We start from the raw sequence: 22054 nt of genomic DNA on the forward strand, positions 1-22054 counted from the left end.
GGGCAGAAGGGGAAACTGAGGCTCAGTGAGACCAAGGATGCCTGGCCGCTCCAGCCTGTGCCCCACCCATAGTTAATCAGAGAGGCCAGACGTGCCTTGGTGTCCTCCCCCCTTCCCTTCACAGCCCGGGGTGGGAGTGTTGTGATAACCCACAGCCCCCATTTCCTCCTGGCCAGGAAGGAGCCAGGCAGAGGAAGTATTAAGAGGAGTAATATAAACACTTCCCCCTCCCCCCCGCCGTGGCAAGGTCTAGAAGGGGCAGCGGCCACCACCCTGAGCAGGCCAGCGAGCCGAGCAGCGCTTGTACAAGGGGCAGACGCTGGGAGGAGATGGGCTTGGCGACGGAGCACGGGAGCCCCTATTCACGGGCTGGGAGCAGCTCCAGGGGCTGCTGGTACTATCTGCGCTATTTTTTCCTCTTCGTCTCGCTCATCCAATTCCTCATCATCCTTGGCCTCGTCCTCTTCATGGTCTATGGCAACGTGCACGTGAGTACTGAGTCCAACCTGCAGGCCACCGAGCGCCGGGCCGACGGCCTGTACGGCCAGGTGATGGGGCTCACGGCTTCCCAGGCCAACCTATCCAAGGAGCTCAACCTCACCGCCCGCGCCAGGGATGCAGTCAATCAGATGATGCTAAACGCCCGCCGAGACTTGGACCGAATCAATGCCAGCTTCCGCCAGTGCCAGGCTGATCGGGTAAGACCACAGGCTAGACTCTCACCGTGGGGACCCCAGGCTGGTCACCTCACCTCTCTGAGCTTCACTTTCCTCATCCATGAAGACGGGGACATTTTGCATGACAAGCCCATGTAGAGAAGTGATGCGTATTTTGTTCCTATGTCTCATGCAATATTTGGGACTTTGTTGTTGTTGTTCAGTCACTAAGTTGTGTCTGACTCTGCAAACCCATGGACTGCAGCACACCAGGCTCCTCTGTCCTTCGCTATCTCCCAGGGTTTGCTCAAACTCACGTCCCTTGAATCAGTGATGTTATCTAACCATCTCATCCTCTGCGGCCCCCTTCTCCTTTTCCTGTCAGTCTTTCTCAGCATTGGGGTCTTTTCCAATGAGTTGGCTCTTGGCATCAGGTGGCCAAAGTATTGGAGCTTCAGCATCAATCTTTCCAATGAATACTCAGAGCTGATTTCCTTTAGGATTGACTGGTTTGATCTTCTTGCAGAGTATTTGGGACATACTTAGACTGAAAAAAAATGATTTGTGGTCTATCTGGAATTCAAGTTGAACTGGGCATCCAGTCTGTTACCAGACATAGACGCTATATACATACTTAATATGTACACAGCACCCAGAACGTGCCAGCATACACAAGCTGCAAATAAGAGCTGACTTAATAAACCACACAGAGCGTTGAGTTCTGCATAATTAGTATGAATGGCCCAGGTCTGCCCGAGGCTGGATGTCTCCTTTGGAAATATTGTTTTGTCACTGAATGCTGAGAGGTAGGAAGAAGCTTTAAAGCCCTTTTGCAGAGGGGAAATGGCCACCTGATGTGAAGAACTCACTCACTGGAAAAGACCCTGATGCTGGGAAAGATTGAAGGCAGGAGGAGAAGGGGACGACAGATGATGAGATGGTTGGATGGCATCACCCACTCAGTGGACATGAGTTTGATTAAGCTTGGGGCATTGGTGATGGACAGGGAAACCTGACGTGCTGCAGTCCATGTGTCACAAAGAGTCGGACACGACTGAGCGATTGGACTGAACTGAACTGAACTGAACCGAAGGGAGGAAGTGGTTTTTGGGAGGCAGGGGAGCAGAAACGGCGCTTCCCTTGTGGCTCAGCTGGTAAAGACTCTGCCTGCAATGAGGGAGACTTGGGTTGGGAAGATCCCCTGGCAAAGGGAAAGACAAGTGAGCAGAAACAGTTACCCCTGGGTCTTGTGGAGACTGTCACCCACTTCACACCCTCAGCTCCTGTCCAACTCACTCAACAAGATCCCCTGGGGTTTCCCTCACACGCAGTTCCTCTGGGGCGGTCCAGCTCCCGGGAGACACTGAGGATAAGGATGCCTCCTCAGGCTTTGGCTGGAATGGGGTGAGAGATGGGGTGAGCAGGAGAAGGGAAGTTTCTGGGGGATGAGGTGACAGCCTCGCTTTCCCCCACAGGAGGTCTCTGGGCTGTTTGGGGCAGGGGACAGCCCCAAATGGGAAGAAAACATCTTTTCTGGGGCTTCAAACTACCCAGTCCCTGCCCCTGGGCAGGAAGGACGTGCATGCCCCACCCCCATGAAACTGCCCAGTCAAGGGCGGTGTCTCCCCCTCATACCCCCAGGACAGGGCAGGCCCCCCTCAGACCTGCAGAATGGGGTGAGTCCCCCCTCAGAACCCGTCTGAGGCAAGTCCCTCCTCAGACCTCAGGGCAGGACCAGGTACCCACCCAAGAGCCCCCCCAGGCCAGGGCAGCCCCCTCAGTTCAGGGCGGTCTTCTCAGTTCCAGGGAATTGGCTCATTTGGATCTTTCAGGACACAGATGGCCTTCCGGTCCAGGAACTGTTAGGAATCGCAGGATCGTAAAGTTTTATAGTTTTGTTTTGTCTTTTTCTGTTTTCCTTTTTTTTTTTGGTCCCACTGCCCAGGGATCTTGAGGCTTCCCAGGTGGCTCAGTGGTGAAGAATCCACCTGCAATGCAAGAAATGCAGGTTTGATCCCCGGGTGGAGAAGATCCCCTGGAGGAGGAAATGGCAACTCACTCCAGTACTTTTGCCTGAAGAATCCCATGGACAGAGGAGCCTGGAGGGCTACAGTCCATGGGGTCACAAAGAGTCGGACACGACTGCCCAGGGATCTTAGTTCCCTAACCAGGAATTGAATATGCACCCCTTGCAGTGGAAGTGTGGAGTCTTAGCCACTGGGCCACCGGGGAAGTTCCTTTTTTTGTTGGTTTATTTTTTTATCATAAAGTTATAGACTTGCATATCTTTGAATCCCAGATGCCCCCATCATAGAATATTAGAAATCTAAGAATCTGGATGTTCACAACTTTGAAATTTGAAAACCATAGCTTTTTTTCCCCTTTAAATTGACAAATTCTTCTGGCCTGGAACCCCTCAGGATTTTCTCCAAGGATCCCCAGAAAGTCAGTGCTAATGCTGGGGAAGAGCCCCCACCCTTGCCACGGCAGCCCCATCTGTCTGATGATAGCGAATCTTAGCCGCTGGACCACAAGAGAAGTCCCAGGATTTTATTTAGAATTTGTAATAATATCTTTAAAATTTTTTCTTTTATTGAAGTACATTTCATTTACATGTTGTGTTAATATCTACTGTACAACAAAGTGATTCAGTTACACATATGTATACATTAATATATTCTTTTTCCTATTTTTTCCATTGTAGTTTATTTATAGGGTATTAAAATATAGCTCTGGTACTATACAGTATGTAATAAACTTTTTGATGGTCAAATTGTTCTGAAATAGGCCACTAGGAATCCTGCGTTCTGGCTCCTGTGTCTTTTGACATAACTCCAATAGTCTTTAAGAGCTTCCTGGCTTTATGTCCTAACAAATACTCCAGAAAACACTTCAGATTATTTATACTTGTTTACTAATCGTTGAGTTCTTCTCCTCTTAGTTCAGGGCAGCCACAGCTGCTAGAAAGTGAGGGAGGGACTCCTGAATTGCTTAAGAAAGAGGTACCTGAACACTCCCTGACAAGAGAAGGTACTTTTTTGTATTGTTAGGTTGTGTTTGCTATTGTTGTTTAGTTACTAAGTCGAGCCTGACTCTTTGCAACCCCGTGGACTGTAGCCTGCCAGACCCTTCTGTCCATGAGGTTTCCCAAGCAAGATACTGGAGTGGGTTGTCATTTCCTTCTCCATCAGATTGCATTAGTTCTAAGTACATGTTATTCTCATCGTCTTGGCATCTGGGAACCTGTAAAGAAGCAGAACTTTTGTATTTTGGGGAGCCACTTCCTTCAACTAGAAGAAACCCTCTTTCTCATTTCATCTTTGGATCCAACTTACACCCTTAGATCTTCCCTTTCTGTAGTTGAAGCTTTTGAAAACAACACTTCCAGAGCCCTTTTTTCTTTTTAAAATTAATTTATTAATTTGGCTGTGTGGGGTCTTAGCTGTGGCACATGGCATTTTTGATCTTCATTGTGGCCTGCATGATCTTTAGTTGTGGCATGTGGGATCTAGTTGCCTGACCAGGGATCAAACCTTGGCCCCGTGCATTGGGAGGGCAGAATCTTAGCCACTGGACCACAAAGGCAGTACCCCCAGAGCTACTTTTGCTTTCCCCCACCCCCAGGTCATTAGCACAGGGTCAGCTTCCAAAAGGAGGAAGGACAAAAAAAAAAAGAGAAAAGCAAACCTTCTTCACCCCTCTCCTACCTTTCCTTGTTATATTTCTACAGAGGCTTCTGTTTCAAAGTTTGAAAGGCACGCCCATTGTTTATAAAGAAAAGTTACTTATAAAGCTTTGTCAAGTTAAAATGCACAAGCCATGCAATTGACCCATTCAAAGTGTACATAACAAAAAAATGTAGATGAAAGAGAAAAAGTGTACATAACAATGATTTTTAGTACACTCACAGAGTTGGGTAACCATCGGTTGGATTTAGAACTTTCATTACCCCCAAAAGAAACTGTATCAGCAGTCACTTCCCTCCCCCGCCCCCAGCAGCTGCAAATCTGTTTTCTGTTTCTATGGATTTACTTATTCTGGATATTTCATTTAAATAGAATGGGGCACTGTATAACCTCTTGTGTCTGACTCCTCACACTCAGCATGATGTTTTCAAGTTCATCCACGTTACTACATGTGTCAGTGCATCATTCCTTTTTTGTGGCAGAATAACATTCCACTGGGCGGCTGGATCATGTTTTATCCATTCATCTGCTGATGAAACACTTGGGTTGTTTCAACCTTATGGATGCTGTGTCTACCGCTGCTGTGAATATTTGGGCACAAGTTTCTGTGTGAACATAGACTTCCATTGCTCTCAGATGTATATACCTAGACATAGAATTGCTGGGTCATAGTGTGATTCTATGGAAAATAGATGGGGAAACAATGGAAACAGTGACAGACTTTATTTTCTTGGGCTCCAAAATCACTGCAGATGGTGACTACAGCCATGAAATTAAAAGACGCTTGCTTCTTGGAGGAAAAGTTATGACAAACCTAGACTGCGTATTAAAAGGCAGAGATATTACTTTGCCAACAAAGATCTGTATAGTCAAAGCTATGGTTTTTCCAGTAGTCATGTATGGATGTGAGCATTGAACCATAAAGAAGGCTGAGCACCAAAGAACTGTTGCTTTTGAACTGTGGTGTTGGAAAAGACTCTTGAGAGTCCCTTGGATTGCAAGGAGATCCAACCGGTCAATCCTAAAGGAAATCAACCCTGATTATTCATTAGATGGACTGATGCTGAAGCTGAAGCCTCAATACTTTGGCCACATGATGCAAAGAGCCAATTCATTGGAAAAGACTCTGATGCTGGGAAAGGTTGAAGGCAGGAAGAGAAGGGGACAATAGAGGATGAGATGGTTGGATGGCATCACTGACTCAATGGACATGAGTTTGAGCAAACTCTGGGAGATGGTGAAGGACAGGACATGCTGGGCATGCTGGCAGCCTGGCACGCTGCAGTCCGTGGGATTGCAAAAAGTCAGACACCACTGAGCAACTGAACAACCATGTGTAATTCTATGTTTAGCTTCTTGGAAAACTGCTAGACTATTTTCCACTGTGGCTCCATTATTTTTACAGTTCCACCAGTACTGACTGAGAATTCTGTTTCTTCACATCCTCACCAACACTTGTCCCTTCTTCTTTATTTATGGCCATTCTATATCATTCTGAGGTGATATCTTATCATGGTTTTTATTTACATTTCCTGATGTCTAAAGGTGGTGAATATTTTTTGATGTATTGGTTGACATTTTGTATGTCTTCTCCGGAACAATGTCTATTCAGATGCTTGGTCTGTTTTGCAATTGGCTTGCTTTTTATTATTAATTTCTAAAGAATTTGCTTTTATATATTCTGGTTACTAGTCTCATCATCAGACACATGATTTGCAAGTATTTTTCCCATCTATGAGTTTTTTTTCCTTTCTTGATGTTGTCCACTGAGGCACCAAAGTTTTTAATCTTGGTGAAGTCCTAGTTAGCTGTTTTCTCTTTGGCTGCTTGTGCTTTTAGTATCATACCTAAGAAAACATTGCTGGGACTTCCCTGGTGGTCCAGTGGCTAAGACTCCAAGCTCCCAATGCAGGGGGCCTGTATTCAATCCCTAGTAAGGGAACTAGATCCCACATGCTGCTACTAAAAAACCCACATGATCCCACATGATGCACCTAAGACCCGGAACAGCCAAATGAATAAGTATTTTTCAAAAAGAAAAGGAGAGAAAGTACTGCCAAGTTCAAACTCAGGCAGAGTTAACACCTAAGTTTTCTTCTGTGGAATTTTTTAGTTTATGCCCTTACATTTAGGTCTTAGATATGTTTTGAACTAATTTTTGTATATGGTGTGAGTTAGAAGTGAAGTGAAGTGAAGTGAAGTCGCTCAGTCGTGTCCGACTCTTTGCGACCCCACGGACTGTAGCCTACCAGGCTCCTCCCTCCATGGGATTCTCCAGGCAAGAATACTGGAGTGGGTTGCCATTTCCTTCTCCAGGGGATCTTCCTGACTCAGGGATCAAACCCAGTTCTCCTACACTGCAGGCAGACGCTTTAACCTCTGAGCCACCAGGGTGTGAGTTAGGGGTCCAGATTTATTCCTTAGTATGTACCAGTCCAGTTGTGCCAGCACCATTTGTTGAAAAGAATCATCTTTCCCATGAAATAATCTTGTCACCTGTATTAGCTTGCTAGGACTGTCTTAACAAAGTACCACAAATCAGGTGGCTTAAATAACAGAAGTTTATTTTCACAAAGCGCAGGATCAAGACGTTGGCAGAATTGTTTCCTTCTAGGGCTTCCCAAGTAGCTCAAAAGCTACTGCAATGCGGGAGACCTAGGTTCAATCCCTCGATTGGGAAGATCCCCTGGGGAAGGGCATGGCAAGCCACTCCAGTATTCTTGCCTGGAGAATTCCACGGACAGAGGAGCCTGGTGGGCTACAGTCCACGGGGCCACAAAGAGTTGGACCCGACTTGAGTGACTAACTCACAGGACTGCCAGGGAAGGAGCCGTTCCATGCCTCTCTCCTGGGCTTGCAGATGGCGGCCTTCTCCCTGTGTCTTCAGGTCACATCTGTGCGTGTCTGGGTGTCCAGGTTTCCTCTTATAGGAACCGCAGTCACTGTGGATTAAGGCCCACCCAATGACCTCATCTTAATTTAACCTCCTCTTTAAAGATCCTCTCCAAAAAGATTTACATTCTGAGGTCCTGAGGATTACGACTTTGACATGGAAATCTGGGGTAGGGGACAACAATCCAGCCCATACTAGCATCCATGTTGAAAAGCTTTTTTTTTTTTTAAGATATTTACTTCTTTATTTTATGGCCATTCTGGGTTTTGGTGCTGCATGCAGGCTTTCTCGGGTTGCAGCGCTTTCCCTTGTTGCAGAGTACAGGCTCCGGGCACGCAGGCTTCAGTGGTTGTGGCACGCAGGCTTCGTTGTCCCTTGGCATTTGGGATCTTCCAGGGATTGAACCCATCTCCCCTGCATTGGCAGCCGAATTCTTTACCACTGAGCCACCAGGGAAGCCCTTAAACATCTATTTTTGATTGGCTGTAAATGTTTACAAGATTCCTTCAGGTTATACAATGCATCAGTTTATAAAATATTCCTTTTTATTGCTGAACAGTATTAATCATAAAGCTTTTTTTTTCCCCTAGTTGACTAGAATGCGTAGGGGAAAGGGTGGGATTTTTTTTAACCTTCTTTTTTTTTTTTTTGAATGAGAGGTTCTTTAAATTCTATAATGTTTTACAATTTTCAAAAGTTTCACACATATGATTTCATGTAATCCCATAATAACCCATTTAAAAAAAAAAATTTCCAGCTCCTGTATTGGTCCTTCCCTCTTCCTTCTCCCCACCGGTAACCACTCGTTTGCTCTCTGTATCTGTGAGTCTGCTTTTGTTTTGTTATATTCACTAGTTTGTCGTATTTTTTAGATTCTGCCTATCGGTGATACCGTACAGTGTTGGTCTTTGTCACGGATGCCCTTCAAGTCCATCTGTGTTGGTACATATGGCAAAATTTCATTCTTTTTTATGACTGAGTAGTATTCCATTGTCTATAATTGTCACAACTTTCGAAGCTCAGACCAGCATCCCTTGTAAAGAAGCTACTGTCCTTGTGAACTGTGCCGACACAGACCACCTGGTTGACAGATCTGGGTCCCCCGTCGCAAGGGTCTGGGCAGGCCTGGGGGCGGGGGGTCCCATAGGTGCTGGACACCGACCTCTGTCTTGCGTCCCATTCCGGTAGGTGATTTACATGAACAACCAGCGGTACATGGCTGCCATCATCTTGAGCGAGACACAGTGCCAAGAGCACCTCAAGGAAGCTAACAAGAGCTGCGATGGTGAGTGGGTGAGGGTGAGAGTCGGGGTTACGGGCCGTGGAGAGCAAGGTGGCAAGATTCCCCGCCCAGTCTCTTGGCAACTGCCCCCCTTCCTGAGTCTTCTGGTCCTATACCCCTAGCTTTGGCCCTCACGCTGACCCAGAAAGCCAAGACACTGGAGGTGGAGCTGGCAAAGGAGAAGTTGGTGTGTACCAAAGACAAGGACGGTCTGACAGTGGGCAAGCGAGTGGCAGAAGAACAGCTTGCCGAGTGCGGCAAAACCCGCGACCAGCAACAGCAGGAACGGCTGCTGGCTGAGGACCGGCTGCGGAAGGTGCAGGCCTTCTGCCTCCCCCTGGACAGGAACAAGTTTGAGACGGATCTGCGAAACCTCTGGAGGGACTCCATCATCCCGCGCACCCTCAGTACCCTGGGCTTCAACTTGTACCATCCCCTCGGCTCGGAACTGCCTTCCATCCAGAGAGCCTGCGACAGCCTGCCCTCCATCATGACCTCCAAGGTGGAAGAGCTGGCCCGGAGCTTGCGGGCTGGCATCGACAGCGTGACCCTCGAGAACGAGAAACTCCAGCGCCAGAAACTGGAGGTCGAGCAGAGCCTGCGCGCCAGTCAGGAGGCCAAGGAGAAGGTGGAGAAGGAGGCGCAGGCCCAGGCTGTCAAGCTCCAAACTGAATGTGCCCGCCAGACCCAGCTGGCCCTGGAGGAGAAGGTGGCGCTGCAGAAGGAACGGGACAGGCTGGCCAAGGAGCTGGAGGAGAAGAAGCGGGAGGTTGAGCACCTCAAGTTGCAGTTGGCAGTCAGCAACTCAGCCCTGGACACCTGCATCAAGACGAAGGTGGGTAGGGGGCCCTAGATTCACGTTGCATTGGAGGGACGGGTCTGGAGGCCGAGTTGATGGTGATGTTGAACTTGGGTTTGAACTTGGCTTTTTTTTTTGAACTTCTTTTTGAGGTTGGCTTCCCACTGTAGATTGGTTCTGTTAGGACTCACTTGAGAGTTTCACTGATGTTAGGATTGAGGCAGAGCTTAAAATCTGTATCAGTACTGAGAAAGGGGATGGGGTTAAGACTGTAGTCAGAGGTAAGTTGTCCATCAGGTCCAGGGTTGAGTGAGGGGTGAATCTAGAACTGTGATTCCTTTGGGACCGGGGAGAGTTGAGACATTGAGGGTGGATTTAGACTTGAGGCTGGGATCACACATGGGTGTCCATGAGTCTAGAATGGCCTTAGGATTATGATCATGTGTTGACACAGGATTTTATTGGCATTAGGACTGCAGTGGAGTTTGGATTGGGAATGATATTAAGAAAGAGATAAGGATTGGGGTTGAGTTTAGGAAGGCGGTGGGCCTCAAAATTGGCTTAGCGTTAGAATTAGGAACTCATTCAGTGTTGGTGTCAGGGTCAGGATGGATTTGAGTTGAGTTGAAGGATCAGAGGATGCTGGGTTAAGGATTGGAAGTGACCCTGGGGTCAGCATGAGGGTTAAGGCAGGTCACAGGAAAGGCTTGATGTGGGTGCTAAACTAGTGTTTAGAGTTGGGTCAAGGTGAATTATTGGTGACTCCTGGGTCTAGAGCTGGTTTCGGTTAAGGTAAGGGTTTCAAGTAGGATTTCATTAGTCTTAGAATTAGGTTGAATTTGGCATATGGATTGATTTTGGATTATGAGGAAAGGTTAAAAGTTAGGTCAGAGGTTGCATGTAGAGTGGTCATTGTATCTAGGTCAAGTGAAGAACAAATCAAGGATTTCAGTGGTTTGGGGACTGCATTGAGTTAAGGCTGGAGTTGAGGCTTAGGTTCCTATAGGCGGTTGGTGGGGCTAGAGATGCTTAGAAGTTTGGGGCTAAGGGTAGATTTAGCACTTCATGGGCATTAAGATTGGGGTTGGGATTGATCATGGGTTAGGAGTTGAGACTAAGTTGAGTTTAGGGTGGTTGGTTGGGGTTGAGTTGGGTTGGCGTTGGGATATATTTGAAGGGAAGGATTAGGTGATCCTGGGTTAGAGCAGGGATATACCAGAGTTCCAGTGAGGGTCAGGGTTGGGTCTCGTGTAGAAGCTGGGTGGATATTGATCTCGGGGCTGAGGTTGGTAGAATTCTAACTCAGGTAGAGGCTGAGGTCTAAGGTTGAGTTGGGGTTGAGTGTGGTATTGGGAAAGTATTTATGGGTGGTCATAGGGGAATACAGGACTGGGGCTCAGGGAATGAAGTTGTGGAGTAGATTTTTCACAGCGGCTGGGACTAGGGGATGGGTTATGGTCGGGGTTAGATGTAAAGTAATAGATCAGATTTGTCATTGAGATTGGATTTGATTCTAAGGGAGGTTCTGTTTTCAGGTTAGGATCCAATTTTAGGTAATTGAGTTCAGAACTGGTTTTGAATTTCAGGCTTGTAGGAATTCATTTAGGGTTGTTTGAAGGATGGCCTTGAGGATGGAAGTCCAGTTGGTTTGCAGAGCGGATCAACTTCAGTCTGGAACAGGGCTGGATTGGCTGGATAGACCCGACTGGGGCTATGGATTGGAGTCAGGTTGGCACTGAGGCTATAGTGGATCCCTGCAGAATGGTGTCTCTGGGGGGCTGCCAAGGGGAAGTCAGTGCCTGGAGCTCCCAGTCATTTCAGGGCAGATGGCTGCAGGTGATTATATAGCCATCATCGTATGTGTCCTTCTTGCATGGGTATCTGTCGGTTTCTCTGCCCTGGAAGGAACTCAGGTCTCTAAGGGTGTAGAAAGGCAGGAAACTCCCCAGGACTTGTGTTTGGGAGTGCTGGCCTCCACCAACCTCCCTTCACTCTTCTTTCCACAGTCGCAGTTGACGCAGTTGACGATTCCTGGGCCAAGACCAGTGGCCCCTGCCCCCAACCCTCCACCTATCGGTGAGTGACAGAGGGCAGGGCCAAGATGGGGGGTGGATTCCACCTTGTATCCCGGGTTGCCAGCCCATCCCTGGCCCTGGAGGCAGGGCTACTAAGGCCCCCAGTTAGCCCTGGCCCCTCCCTCTCTCGGCAGACCCAGCTAGCCTGGAGGAATTCAAGAGAAGGATCCTGGATTCCCAGCGGGCCCCTGCCAGCAACGTCTTGGTCTCGGCCAGGTGAGGCTCTGGACTGTCTCAGGCTGACGGTGCAGTCTCAGGGTTTGAACAAGGCTGGGTACAGGACTGGGGTGGGGGAGGGCGGGGGGCTCATATCACACTGTTTGTTCCTTAATTGAGTGCTTGCTGTATATACCAGGCCCTGTGCTGACACCTTTGGCTTCCCTGGTGGCTCAGATAGTAAAGAATCTGCCTGCAATGCGGGAGACTCAGGTTCAATTCCTGGGGTCGGGCAGATCCCTTGGAGAAGGGAATGGCAAGCCACTCCAGTTTTCTTGCCTGGAGAATCTCATGGACAGAGGAGCCTGGCGGGCTACAGTCCATGGGGTTGCAAAGAGTCGGAAACGACTGAGTGACTAACACTTCATGCTGGGCCCAGGGTCAAAGCCGTGACCAAGACACATACAGTTTCATTCATGAAAGTCTCTGAATAATGGGCCAGAGAGACAATGAAGGAGGCAGGGTAAGAAAAATGACCAAAAACCTGCCGTGATTGGGTGCTGACTGCAATCTTGGCATAGTCCTAAGCACTCTGTCCATTTAACTCATTTAATCTCCAGAATCTTAACCCATGGGTGAGCTACTGTTACCCCCACATTCTGGAGGAAGCAAATGAGGCATGGGGCGGGGGTGTGCGTCATGCCCCAGGTAACACAGCTGGGACCTGAACCTAGGCGATCAGACTCCAGACAGGCAAGGGAGAGCCTCGGTGAGGAAGGGATCTTTGAGCTGGAAGACGGACAGGAGCCGACCTGGGGGACAGCAAGGGAGACAGTCCCTCCTGATGGCAAGAACTGCCGGAGCAAAGACGAGGGTAGCAGAAGTGAACGTAGCCAAGGAAGGGTAGCAGGGAGAACAGTGTCTGAGGGTGACCCTGGGCCTCTCCCTCCACCCTTCTGAGCCACACTTTCTAACTCCACAGAAATGTTGGGTGGGGGGGGGTGAGGGTCCCTGAAATCATCTTCCCAGATGTTGCAGTGGTAACGCGCCCGCCTGCCAATGCAGGAGGTGCAAGAGATATGGGTTCCATCTCTGGGTTGGGATGATCCCCTGGAGGAGGAGATGGTAACCCACTCCAGTATTCTTATCTGGAAAATTCCATGGACAGAGGGGCCTGGCTGGCTATAATTCGTGGGGTCACAAAAGAGTCGGACATAACTGAGCATGCACACACACACTCTGAGATTCAGGGTAAGAAAATACTTTGCCAGCTGTAAAGTGCTGTCCACGACTGGCTGGAGCAAGGGACCCAGAGCCTCAGTGGGGAGTATCAAGGGTGCCTGGCACATGACCAGGCCATAGCTCCATGCCTTTGCCCCCCTCCCCTCCTCCCAGGGCCCTCTGGCCTGGGACAGTCATCCTTTGGACAACAGCCTGTGCGTCACGGGGAAGGTGACTCAGGCCACGGCCCCTAGAACACCCTGTGCTCCCACAAGGAGTCAAGGATTGGCTTTCCATTTGCAATTTATGACCTGAGGTTCAGGGAAGTGTGTGGAATTTTTTTCAGATCCCTCTGACCCCAAAGCCCGTGCTGTCCAAGCTTTTGCCTTGTGGCTATCATCAAGCTAGATCTATTTCAGCCCCAGGGTGCTAAACAAAGCCCATAGGATTCAAAGGACTTCCAAAAGTCTGTCACTAACTCCCCAGAGATCTCCACACCCAGTTCCATCTTCACTGTGTCTCTTCTTACATACTCCCCCTGACGGGGAACTCACCCCCCTTCAGAACGGGTCCCCTCACTCTTTGAATAGAGTTTGACCCTGCTTTTTGAACAAACAGAGCTTTCCTCTCTCCATCTTGGCCTGAAGCCATCATGGCAAGGAAGGAGGTTCTATTATTATCCCCATTTCTCAGAGGAGGGAACTGAGGCCCCAGGGAAGTGACCAGCCCGGGGTCATGCGTCAGCAACTCAGGGTTGGAGCCAGGCTCACCATCCAAGCGTGTCTGGGTCCCAGCTGAGAATGGGGAAGCTCTTGACATTGTTTACCCCAAGTGACACACCGCACCCACCTCCCCTCCGAGGAAACAATGTGTGCTTAAGCCTGGCCCCTCCTGCTTCTCTCTGCAGGATCGCAGGAAGAGCCTCTGGCCCACGGGCTCCAGCTTGATTTGCCTCCCCCTGAGAGAGGGGCCAGGGACAGGCAGGCTGGGGTCTTCAGCTCTGGGTTTGAGTCCCAGTTCATCCAGTCACTCACTGGACAAGCTGTGAATGACTGAACTGTAACATCTGATTTTTACAGGCACCCAATAGGGAGGTAGATTCGAGGCAGGCTTCAAATCACCCATCCCATGGTGGGGACTGTTGATTGCTTTTCCACTCTTATTCCTTCTGGGCCTCCAGAAAGCCTGTGCTGTTGCTAAGTCACCCCCATGCATCCCAGATCCTTGCAGCTTGCCGTGCTCACAGAGGGAGGGAACACCCAGGCCTCCGCCATGGCTGGGCTTGAGAACAAGGTCATGCTTTTTAACTGAACGTTGTTTTCTATTAGTGCCAAAAAGTGCTGAAAGCGTCAGTTGCTCAGTTGTGTCTGACTGTTTTTGCGACCCCATGGACTGTAGCCCACCAGGCTCCTTTGTCCATGGAATTCTCCAGCTAAGGTACTGGAGTGGGTTGCCATTCCCTTCTCCAGGGGATCTTTCTGACCCAGGGCTCGAACCTGGGTCTCCTGAGTTGAAAGCAGATTCTTTACCATCTGAGCCACCAGGGAAGCCAAATGTTCCAGCTTTCCTCTACTTAGTAAGACTGAGCTTCCTTTGGAGATCAGTTTATATAATTAAAAAAAACACAATGGAGGTGAAGACAAACATTAAGTAAATGTTGGTTTAGTGGCTCTGTGGTTGAAGATGGAGAAAGTCACAGTATGTAAGGTTGAAGATGGAACTTCAGCCCTGACTCTGAGCCAGGCAGACAGTAAGTGTCGATTCAAGTTCACTACTACCACTATGACCATTCGTTTTATCTTTCAACCCATATTTCTTGAGCAGCTATTCGGTGCCAAGGACACAGGGGAGAATAAGGCATAGATATTCAAATTCCCACACCCTGTATGAATGCCAGGCTAGTAGGGGAGACGGATAACAAACCAGATGAATGAGCTATGACAGGGCCCCTTGGTAATGAGTGAGACAGAAAAGGGATGAGGGAGCTTGAAGAGGTTGGAATTTTCCACCAGGGGTAAGGGCGGGCTTCACTGAGGAGTGATGTGTGAGCAGAGAACTAAAAGTGAGGGAGGAGCCAGGAGGGGATTCCCTGCAGGGTGCCCCAGGCAGTGAGGCAGCCTGTGCAAAGGTCCTGAGGCAGGACCATCCATGCCTGGTGAGTTTGAGTGAGGAGTTGCGTGTGGCTGGAGTGGAGTGATGGAGCGGGGAGTTGGAGGAGGTGAGGTCGGGGTGATGGCAGGACAGATCAGGCAGGGCCTTGGGGCAGTGGTGAGGACTTTGGGAGCCCTGCGAGGGGCTGTGAGCAGCAGAGGACATGATCTGACTCAGGTGTTCACAGGCTCTGTCTGATTGTTGTTCTGCGGGGTGAAGGCAGGAACCTGGGACCAGGGTGAGGGTGACAGCCCTGGTCCAGGTGATCAGTGGGGCTTAGAAAATGGCCAGGGACGACCCTCCCTTGCAGGTTGGTGGGCAGGAATGGTTAAAGAATCTGATCTCTGTCAGGGCTGGCTCGAAGCCAGTGGATCCTGGTGAAGGACAGAGGCTGGAGCTGGTTGTGGGGGGACGGGGGGGAGGGGGGTTCGGAATCTACGAACGTGAGGCTGCGGGGGCCCCAGGGAAGAGCCGGGGAAGGAAGGGAGGGTTGCCAGCGGAAGCAGGACTTGGCTGAGGCCCCCACCTCCCCCATCAGGAAACAGCCTCCGCGTCAACCTCTGACCCCTCACGGGAACCTTTGCCAGGCCAAGGAGGGGGAAGGGCATTCCAGACAGTGGGACGGCTCTGGCAGAGGCAAGGCGGAGGGGCAGTGTTGAAGGGATGGCTCTGAGAATTTGGGCGATGCTTGGACAGGTTTTGATTCCCCAGTGGGGAGGTCTGGGAGTGGGGGGCGGAGTGGGTGGAGCCTTGAATGCCAGATACAGAAGATTTGGCTTAAAAAAAAAGCTGTCTTTGTCCTGAGGGTGCAGAGGAGCCAGGGAAGCCTGTGAAAAGGGGCAGGCTCATTAGAAAAACCTTCCTGGGAGTGAGTGAGGGGCTGGCTCTAGGTCAGTTCTGTATGGACTAAAGAGGGAAACTAAGGTCCTGCCTGGGGAGTCGGGGGTGGGGGGTGGAGGGGGGACTGGGGCGGCAGGGACTTTGGGCAAACTCCCAGGATCCCAGGGCCTTAGGGAGCAAAGGGGAGAGTCAGACAGACTGCAGCAAAACCTGGAGGTGGCCTCTTGGAACCCCAGTCTTGTCAGTGGTATAACGGACAGGCACACACCTCAGTCCCACAGAGGTTCAACAAGACGAAATCTAAGGGGAGGTTGATACTGGTGTCTGCTAAAAAAATGTACAACGTTAAATGCAAGTTAAGTTTTATTTGGGGCCATGTGAGGGCTGCAGCCCAGGAGACAGAAGATCGGGTAACTCTGAGCAACGGCTCCAAAGAGATAGGGAGAAGACGGTACATATGTGATTTTGGTAAAAGGGGCGTACATGAGATCAAGCACACATTTTTTTTTGTAGAAAGCTTCTGCTAGTCACGAGAAACAGCTGCCACCATGAAGGATTTTAGTGCTTTTCTAGATATGAGGAGATACAAGAATTGGGCTCATAAAATTAGCTCCTGAGAATATATAACTATTAAAGACCTGTCCAGCCAGCTTCTGGAGCACAGAGTACTTCGTTTCTGCTTTCTCCTTTGAGCTTCTTCAGGGGGTGTTGGAGGTCAGCAGCTGCAGTAGCACATAATTTAATCTTTGTAGAGGTAGATGGCAGTGCCCACAGCAAGTGCCAATTTGTGATTGACACCGGAAAGACCCCTAGGGTTCTTGGGAGCTAGAAGGGGCCCAGGGTAAGAGGCAGGCCCAGGCGAGGTTTGTCCTGCTGTCTGCCTGACCGACTGTTGTATTCTCATCTCCTTCCTGCTCCAGTGGCTGAGGAGGCTCCAGGCCCCGCTGACTGAGGGGTGGCCCGACTCACCTGTCTGGAGACCCGGTGCAGCGAGACGCCCGCAGCGTGGGACGCAGCCAGGGTGGCGTCAGATGACCTCCCGCACACACGCCAAAGTGGGCGCCCTGGGCGGGCGTCCTCTGCTCACCCTCGCCCACACCCTCCCTGCACACCCCAATACTCTCACACAGACTCACACCCACACCACACCGTCCCTCACTCCTAGACACCCTGACGACATCACAGATGCAGTGACATCACATGGACAGCTTGGTGGCGTCACACGGAGACGAGGCGATGACTTCACAGAGACACGCGGCGACACCACACACGCAGTTTCTGCCCAGCCCCTGCCCAAAGTCACCCCTTCGTGCACCCAGGCCAAGGCGCCCATCCTATCCCACTTGTTTAGAGCATTTTAGTGCTCCGGGTCTGAGGAAGTGAGAACAGGAAGACATTCACCTTTGTCCTCCCCTGAGAGTTTCTAGGCCCCCCTGGAGAGGGAATGTCTCTGATCCAGGGGCCCCCTCAGAGCCCGGGAGGGGGCTGCCCCTTCACCCTTTCTACCCCTACACCCAGTCCTGCCTGTGGCCCGTATAAATGTTAGTAGCACTAAATAAATGTTATCGAAACCCTTCAAAGTCTCCTGAGTCATGATTTTTGCTTTGAAAAGGCACCACCAGGCTCTGAGTGGCCAAAGAACTAGCAATAAGATGAAAGTCGAAAAACCCCATCCCCAGCGTCCCCAGAACAGAAGACCTGGAACCTGGAACCTACATGGGTGGACGCCGGCTTCCCTCAAAAGGCAGGCATCTCTATGCACATGTGCGTGCTAAGTCACTTCAGTCGTGTCCGACTCTTTTCGACCCCATGGACTGTAGCCCGCCAAGCTCTTCTGTCCTTGGGATTCTCCAGGCAAGAATACTGGAGTGGGTTGCCAGGCCCTTCTCCAGGGGATCTTCCTGACCCAGGGATCAAACCCGCATCTCCTGCAGCTCTTGTGTTGCAGGCAGATTCTTTACCACTGAGCCAACGGGGAAGCTCCAGGCATCTCTGTATGTGAAGAGAAATGGCAAAATCATATAATCAATAAGGGTTATATGAAATGCCTTACAAAGCCCCACATTATGACAGCGATAATATGAATTTAGTGTTTCTTTAAAATAGCAGATTTTTTCTATTTTTTTTTTTAAAGCAGATTGAGAAAGCAGTTTCTTTCTTTTTCATTTTTTAATGTAGTATAGTTGACTGGGGCTTCTCCTGGTGGCTCAGCAGTAAAGAATCGCCTGCAATGAAGAAGACGTGGATTCGACCCCTGGGTAGGGAAGATCCTCTGGAGGAAGCAATGGCAACCCACTCTGGTAGTCTTGCCAGCAGCATCCCATGGACAGAGAAGCCCTTGCATCCACTGGGTCGCAAAGAGTCGGATATGATTGAGCAACACATCTCACACAGTTGATTTTTAATGTTGTGAAAGTTTCAGGTTTGCAGCACAGTGATTTCAGTTATACATATACATACCTATATTTAAAAAGCAGTTTCTGGGACTTCCTTGGTGGCCCAGTGGTTAAGAATCTGCCTGCCAAGGCAGGGGACACAGGTTCGATCCCTGGTCCGGGAAGATCCCACATGCTGTGGAGCGACTAAGCCCGTTCACCGCAGCTACTGAGCCCGAGTGCCCCAGAACCCGTGCTCCACAGCCAGAGAAGTCACCACACCCTGAGACTGCAGAGTGGCCCCCGCTTGCCTAACTCGAGAAAGCCCGTGCATAACGAGCAAGACCCAGTGCAGTTAGAAGTAAATAAACAAATAAATAAAATTTTAAGGCAGTTTCTTAAATAAATACAAATCAGTTTCTGAAAAAGCAGATTATTTACCTGTAGCTTTTGTTTCTGGTGGAAATGGCAACCCACTCCAGTACTCTTGCCTGGAAAATCCCATGGATGGAGGAGCCTGGTAGGCTACAGTTCATGGGGTCGCAAACAGTCGGACACAACTGAGCGACTTCACTTTCACTTTTTGTTTTTGGTAGGTTTGCAAAGATTCCCCCAGGTACAGACAATTACTGAGGAACCATAGCCTGTTTGTCAGGAACTCCTTATTCCAGAACAATTTCACAAAGGTCCCAAGCATTTGTTTTTGGGGGGGATTTTTGGTGGGAAGGTAGACGTTAGAAAGGCCATCGGTGTCCAGTGTGGGAGCACTTAAACTCACTGATCACTAAATAAGTAGGAAGCCAGGGAAATTTTGCACATTAGAGGGACCCAGGGAAATCACATCATACCAATTAGACTGGGATGGGGGGAAGGAAAAGGATAAAAAGCCATAATCCCTACTGCTTGTGAAGATGTAGAAAAAAGGGCATTTTCCTCTAGGACTGGTAGAAATGCCCATCTCATCCTGGCCCTTTTGGAAATAAGTTTGATGATATTTAATAAAAGTGAAGGCAGGGAATTCCCTGGCAGTCCAGTGGTTAGGACTCCTTGGTTTCACTGCCAAGGGTCCTGGTTCAATCCCTAATCAGAGAACTAAGATCCCACAAGTTGTGGAATGCCGGGGAGGGTGGGAGCCGGGGCAGGGGTGGGAGGGGAGTGAAGACAAACAAATCCTTTGATTCTGCAACCCCATTCATAGCACTTTGTCCCTGAGAAGCAAAAACTCCAGGAAACAAAGCAAATGGTCATCGGTGGGAGAACGGCCTAAAAATTGTCATCTAGAGTCTCAGCTTGCCTGTCCCCAGTCCTCCATCCCCCCAGCCCAGCCCATCCCCTGGGACCTTGGAGGGAGGAGATGAGTCACAAGGAGGCAGGGCTGGCAATGCCACGCTTAGGGCAGGCTGGTCAGAAGGGACAAAGGAGCGATATTTCCTGGATACGGAAACCCGGGCGAGAGACAGGCCGCTGCAGGAAACACTCGGCTGGGGCCCCGCCAAGCAAGGGCAGGAGGGTCAGCCAGGCCCAGCCGCCCAGACGGGCCCGTCTGGAGGCCCCAAGGAAGCCGGGACGTCCCTGACCCTGAGCCTACTGCCTGAGCAGCCAGGGAGGACGCTGACAGCAGACGGTCCTGAGTTTGGGTTCCAAACCCCGACGCTCTTGCAGTCAAATTTGGCTCAGTTGACCTCAGACTCCATTTACTCACCTAGAAATGAATGTGGGGGGATTCAGGATGTGGGGGGACACATGTATACCTGTGGCCGATTCATGTTGATGTATGGCTAAAAACATCACAATATTGTAATTAGTCTCCAATTAAAATAAATAAATTAAAAAACAATCATCATCCTAAACTCTCTGGGCCCAGGGATGCAGGTCTCTGGCTCTTGCTTGGTCTTTCCCATTCAGAACATCCCAGGATATCAACCTCCCAACCAGCCCGGTGGTCTGTAGTTCATGGGGTCGCAAAGAGTGGGACACGACTGAGGGCTAAGTACAGCACAGTCCGGTCCCAGGTCAGGCCTCCAACACTGGGCCTCAGCCTATGCCTCCTTTGTAGCCTCCATGCTGGTCCAGAGGGATCCATCCGTCCCGGGACCTGACCTCGCGTCTCTCCCACTCGCACCCCCTCCACGGCTCCTTGGTGCCCTGGGAATAAGGCCCAATTCCTCAGCTCTCTTGGGCCCTTCCTCCCCACACCCAGGGCAGCCTTTGCCTCCAGCTTTTCTAGACACGTGACTCTTTGACTGAAGACTCACTGACTTTGCATCTGTATTGTGCCCTCAGACTAGAATGAATGCTTTGTTCTCGCCGCCTGCCAATTCTTCTTTCCCCAAGGCCCCGCCCTAAAGATCGCTCCTCCTGGCAGCCCCTCTGGATGCCCCAGAGTTCTTGCTCCTTCTGGGTACTTTCCCTACGCCATCCCTCCCTCTTTCCTGCCCTGATCCTGGAGCTCTGACTTCTCCAGGCTGAGGCCCTACGCCAGCCCCGCCCTGCCCTGAGAGCCAGGTGGGGGTTGAGTCTTAGCTGGGGAGCAATTGGCAGACCCCCTCCCTGATCCTGTGGTCCAACCACTGGGTGAGGTCCTGACTCTTTGGGGATTTCCTGTGACCTCTATAAATAATCCCCATGCCTGCTTCCCACAAACCGCCTCCCCCTTCTTGGAAAAAAGGGACTGTAGCCAAGGACCTCAGTCCCTGATGTGCCAGGGACCGGGTAGGTGGGCGGGGTCGAGGCATCCTTTCCCAAGAGCATCTTCCTCCCCACCCGGACCCCACTCCTCCCTGCTGGGAGCCCTCCAGACCCTCCCCACGCAAAGGATATCTGGGCACCCACCCTCTCTACACCCATATTGCTGCTTCTTGCCTTTCTGCAAAATGGATCTAATAGTAATATCCATGGACTGAACTGGGGTGACCCTTCCCTTCCAGGAGCCCCCCATTCAGGGGGGACCCCAGCTGTCAAACAAGCAAACAGACCAACAGAGAGTGACATATTGCAGTGAAGCCATGATGAAATGGAGTCAGAGGGTCCCTATGGTTGCAAGATGGGCCCTGGACAAGTCCCAGCCTCTGCTCCTGTGTCCCTTGAAACCTGAGAGTTTGTATCTTCAACTACTGGAGGTGGAGATTTTTTTTTCTGATTCTGAAAAAGAGCTTGACCCTATTTGAGACTCCATTTCCACCTCTGGCAAAAGGGGAGTTAACTATTCATAAGCCATCAGGTGGGTGTGGAAGCCTGGATCCCTGGGACCTTAGGGGGCCGGAACTTCACTGGTGTCGGGCACCTTTCTTGTTAGGGCAAAGCGCCCTCTGCTGGTTCCTCACCTCAACAGCAGATCCCCTATAAGTGAAAGTCGCTCAGTCCTGTCCAACTATTTGTGACCACAACCTCCCTCTTGGACAATAGTCCCCCCATGGAATTCTGCAGGCCAGAATACTGGAGTGGGTAGCTGTTCCCTTCGCCAGGGGATCTTCCCAACCCAGGGATCGAACCCGGGTCTCCTGCACTGTAGGCGGATTCTTTACCAACTGAGCTATCAGAGAAGCCCAGATCCCCCATAAGTCCCTATAATCAGAGGCTTCACTATCAGGCCCTCCTCTCCTGGATTCTTTCTCCCTTCTAGCGCTCACTCATTCTACTTCCAGCCACACTGACCACCTCGCTGCCCCTCAAACACACGGTGATGCTCCCACCTCAGGGCCTTTGCACATGCCCTGCCTTCTGACTGCGACGTTCTTGCTGGCCTCTTCTGTCTGCTTCTCACCTTTCATATGTCAGAGTAAATTCCATGTCTACCCTCACATCCATCCCTGACCAGGTCAGGTCTCCTCATCGTAAGTTTGCCCAGCAGCCTTCAGAACTCAGGTTTCCCAGGTGACTCGGTGATAAAGAATCCACCTGCTGACGCAGGATTCAGAGGA

At 50.4% G+C, this 22054-nt stretch overlaps 1 protein-coding gene across 1 annotated transcript; it reads left to right on the forward strand.

Annotated features, from left to right (window-relative positions):
• Positions 1-226: 226 nt before the first annotated feature.
• Positions 227-17339, forward strand: PLVAP (plasmalemma vesicle associated protein). Its single transcript, XM_061149902.1, has 6 exons — positions 227-698; positions 8424-8520; positions 8640-9352; positions 11323-11392; positions 11526-11607; positions 16680-17339. The coding sequence occupies exons 1-6, from the start codon at positions 330-332 to the stop codon at positions 16684-16686; spliced, it is 1338 nt and encodes a 445-aa protein (XP_061005885.1). The 5' UTR covers positions 227-329; the 3' UTR covers positions 16687-17339.
• Positions 17340-22054: the final 4715 nt, after the last annotated feature.

This window comes from Dama dama, chromosome 9, assembly GCF_033118175.1.
Source record: "Dama dama isolate Ldn47 chromosome 9, ASM3311817v1, whole genome shotgun sequence".
In the NCBI taxonomy this organism is placed as follows: Eukaryota; Metazoa; Chordata; class Mammalia; order Artiodactyla; family Cervidae; genus Dama; species Dama dama.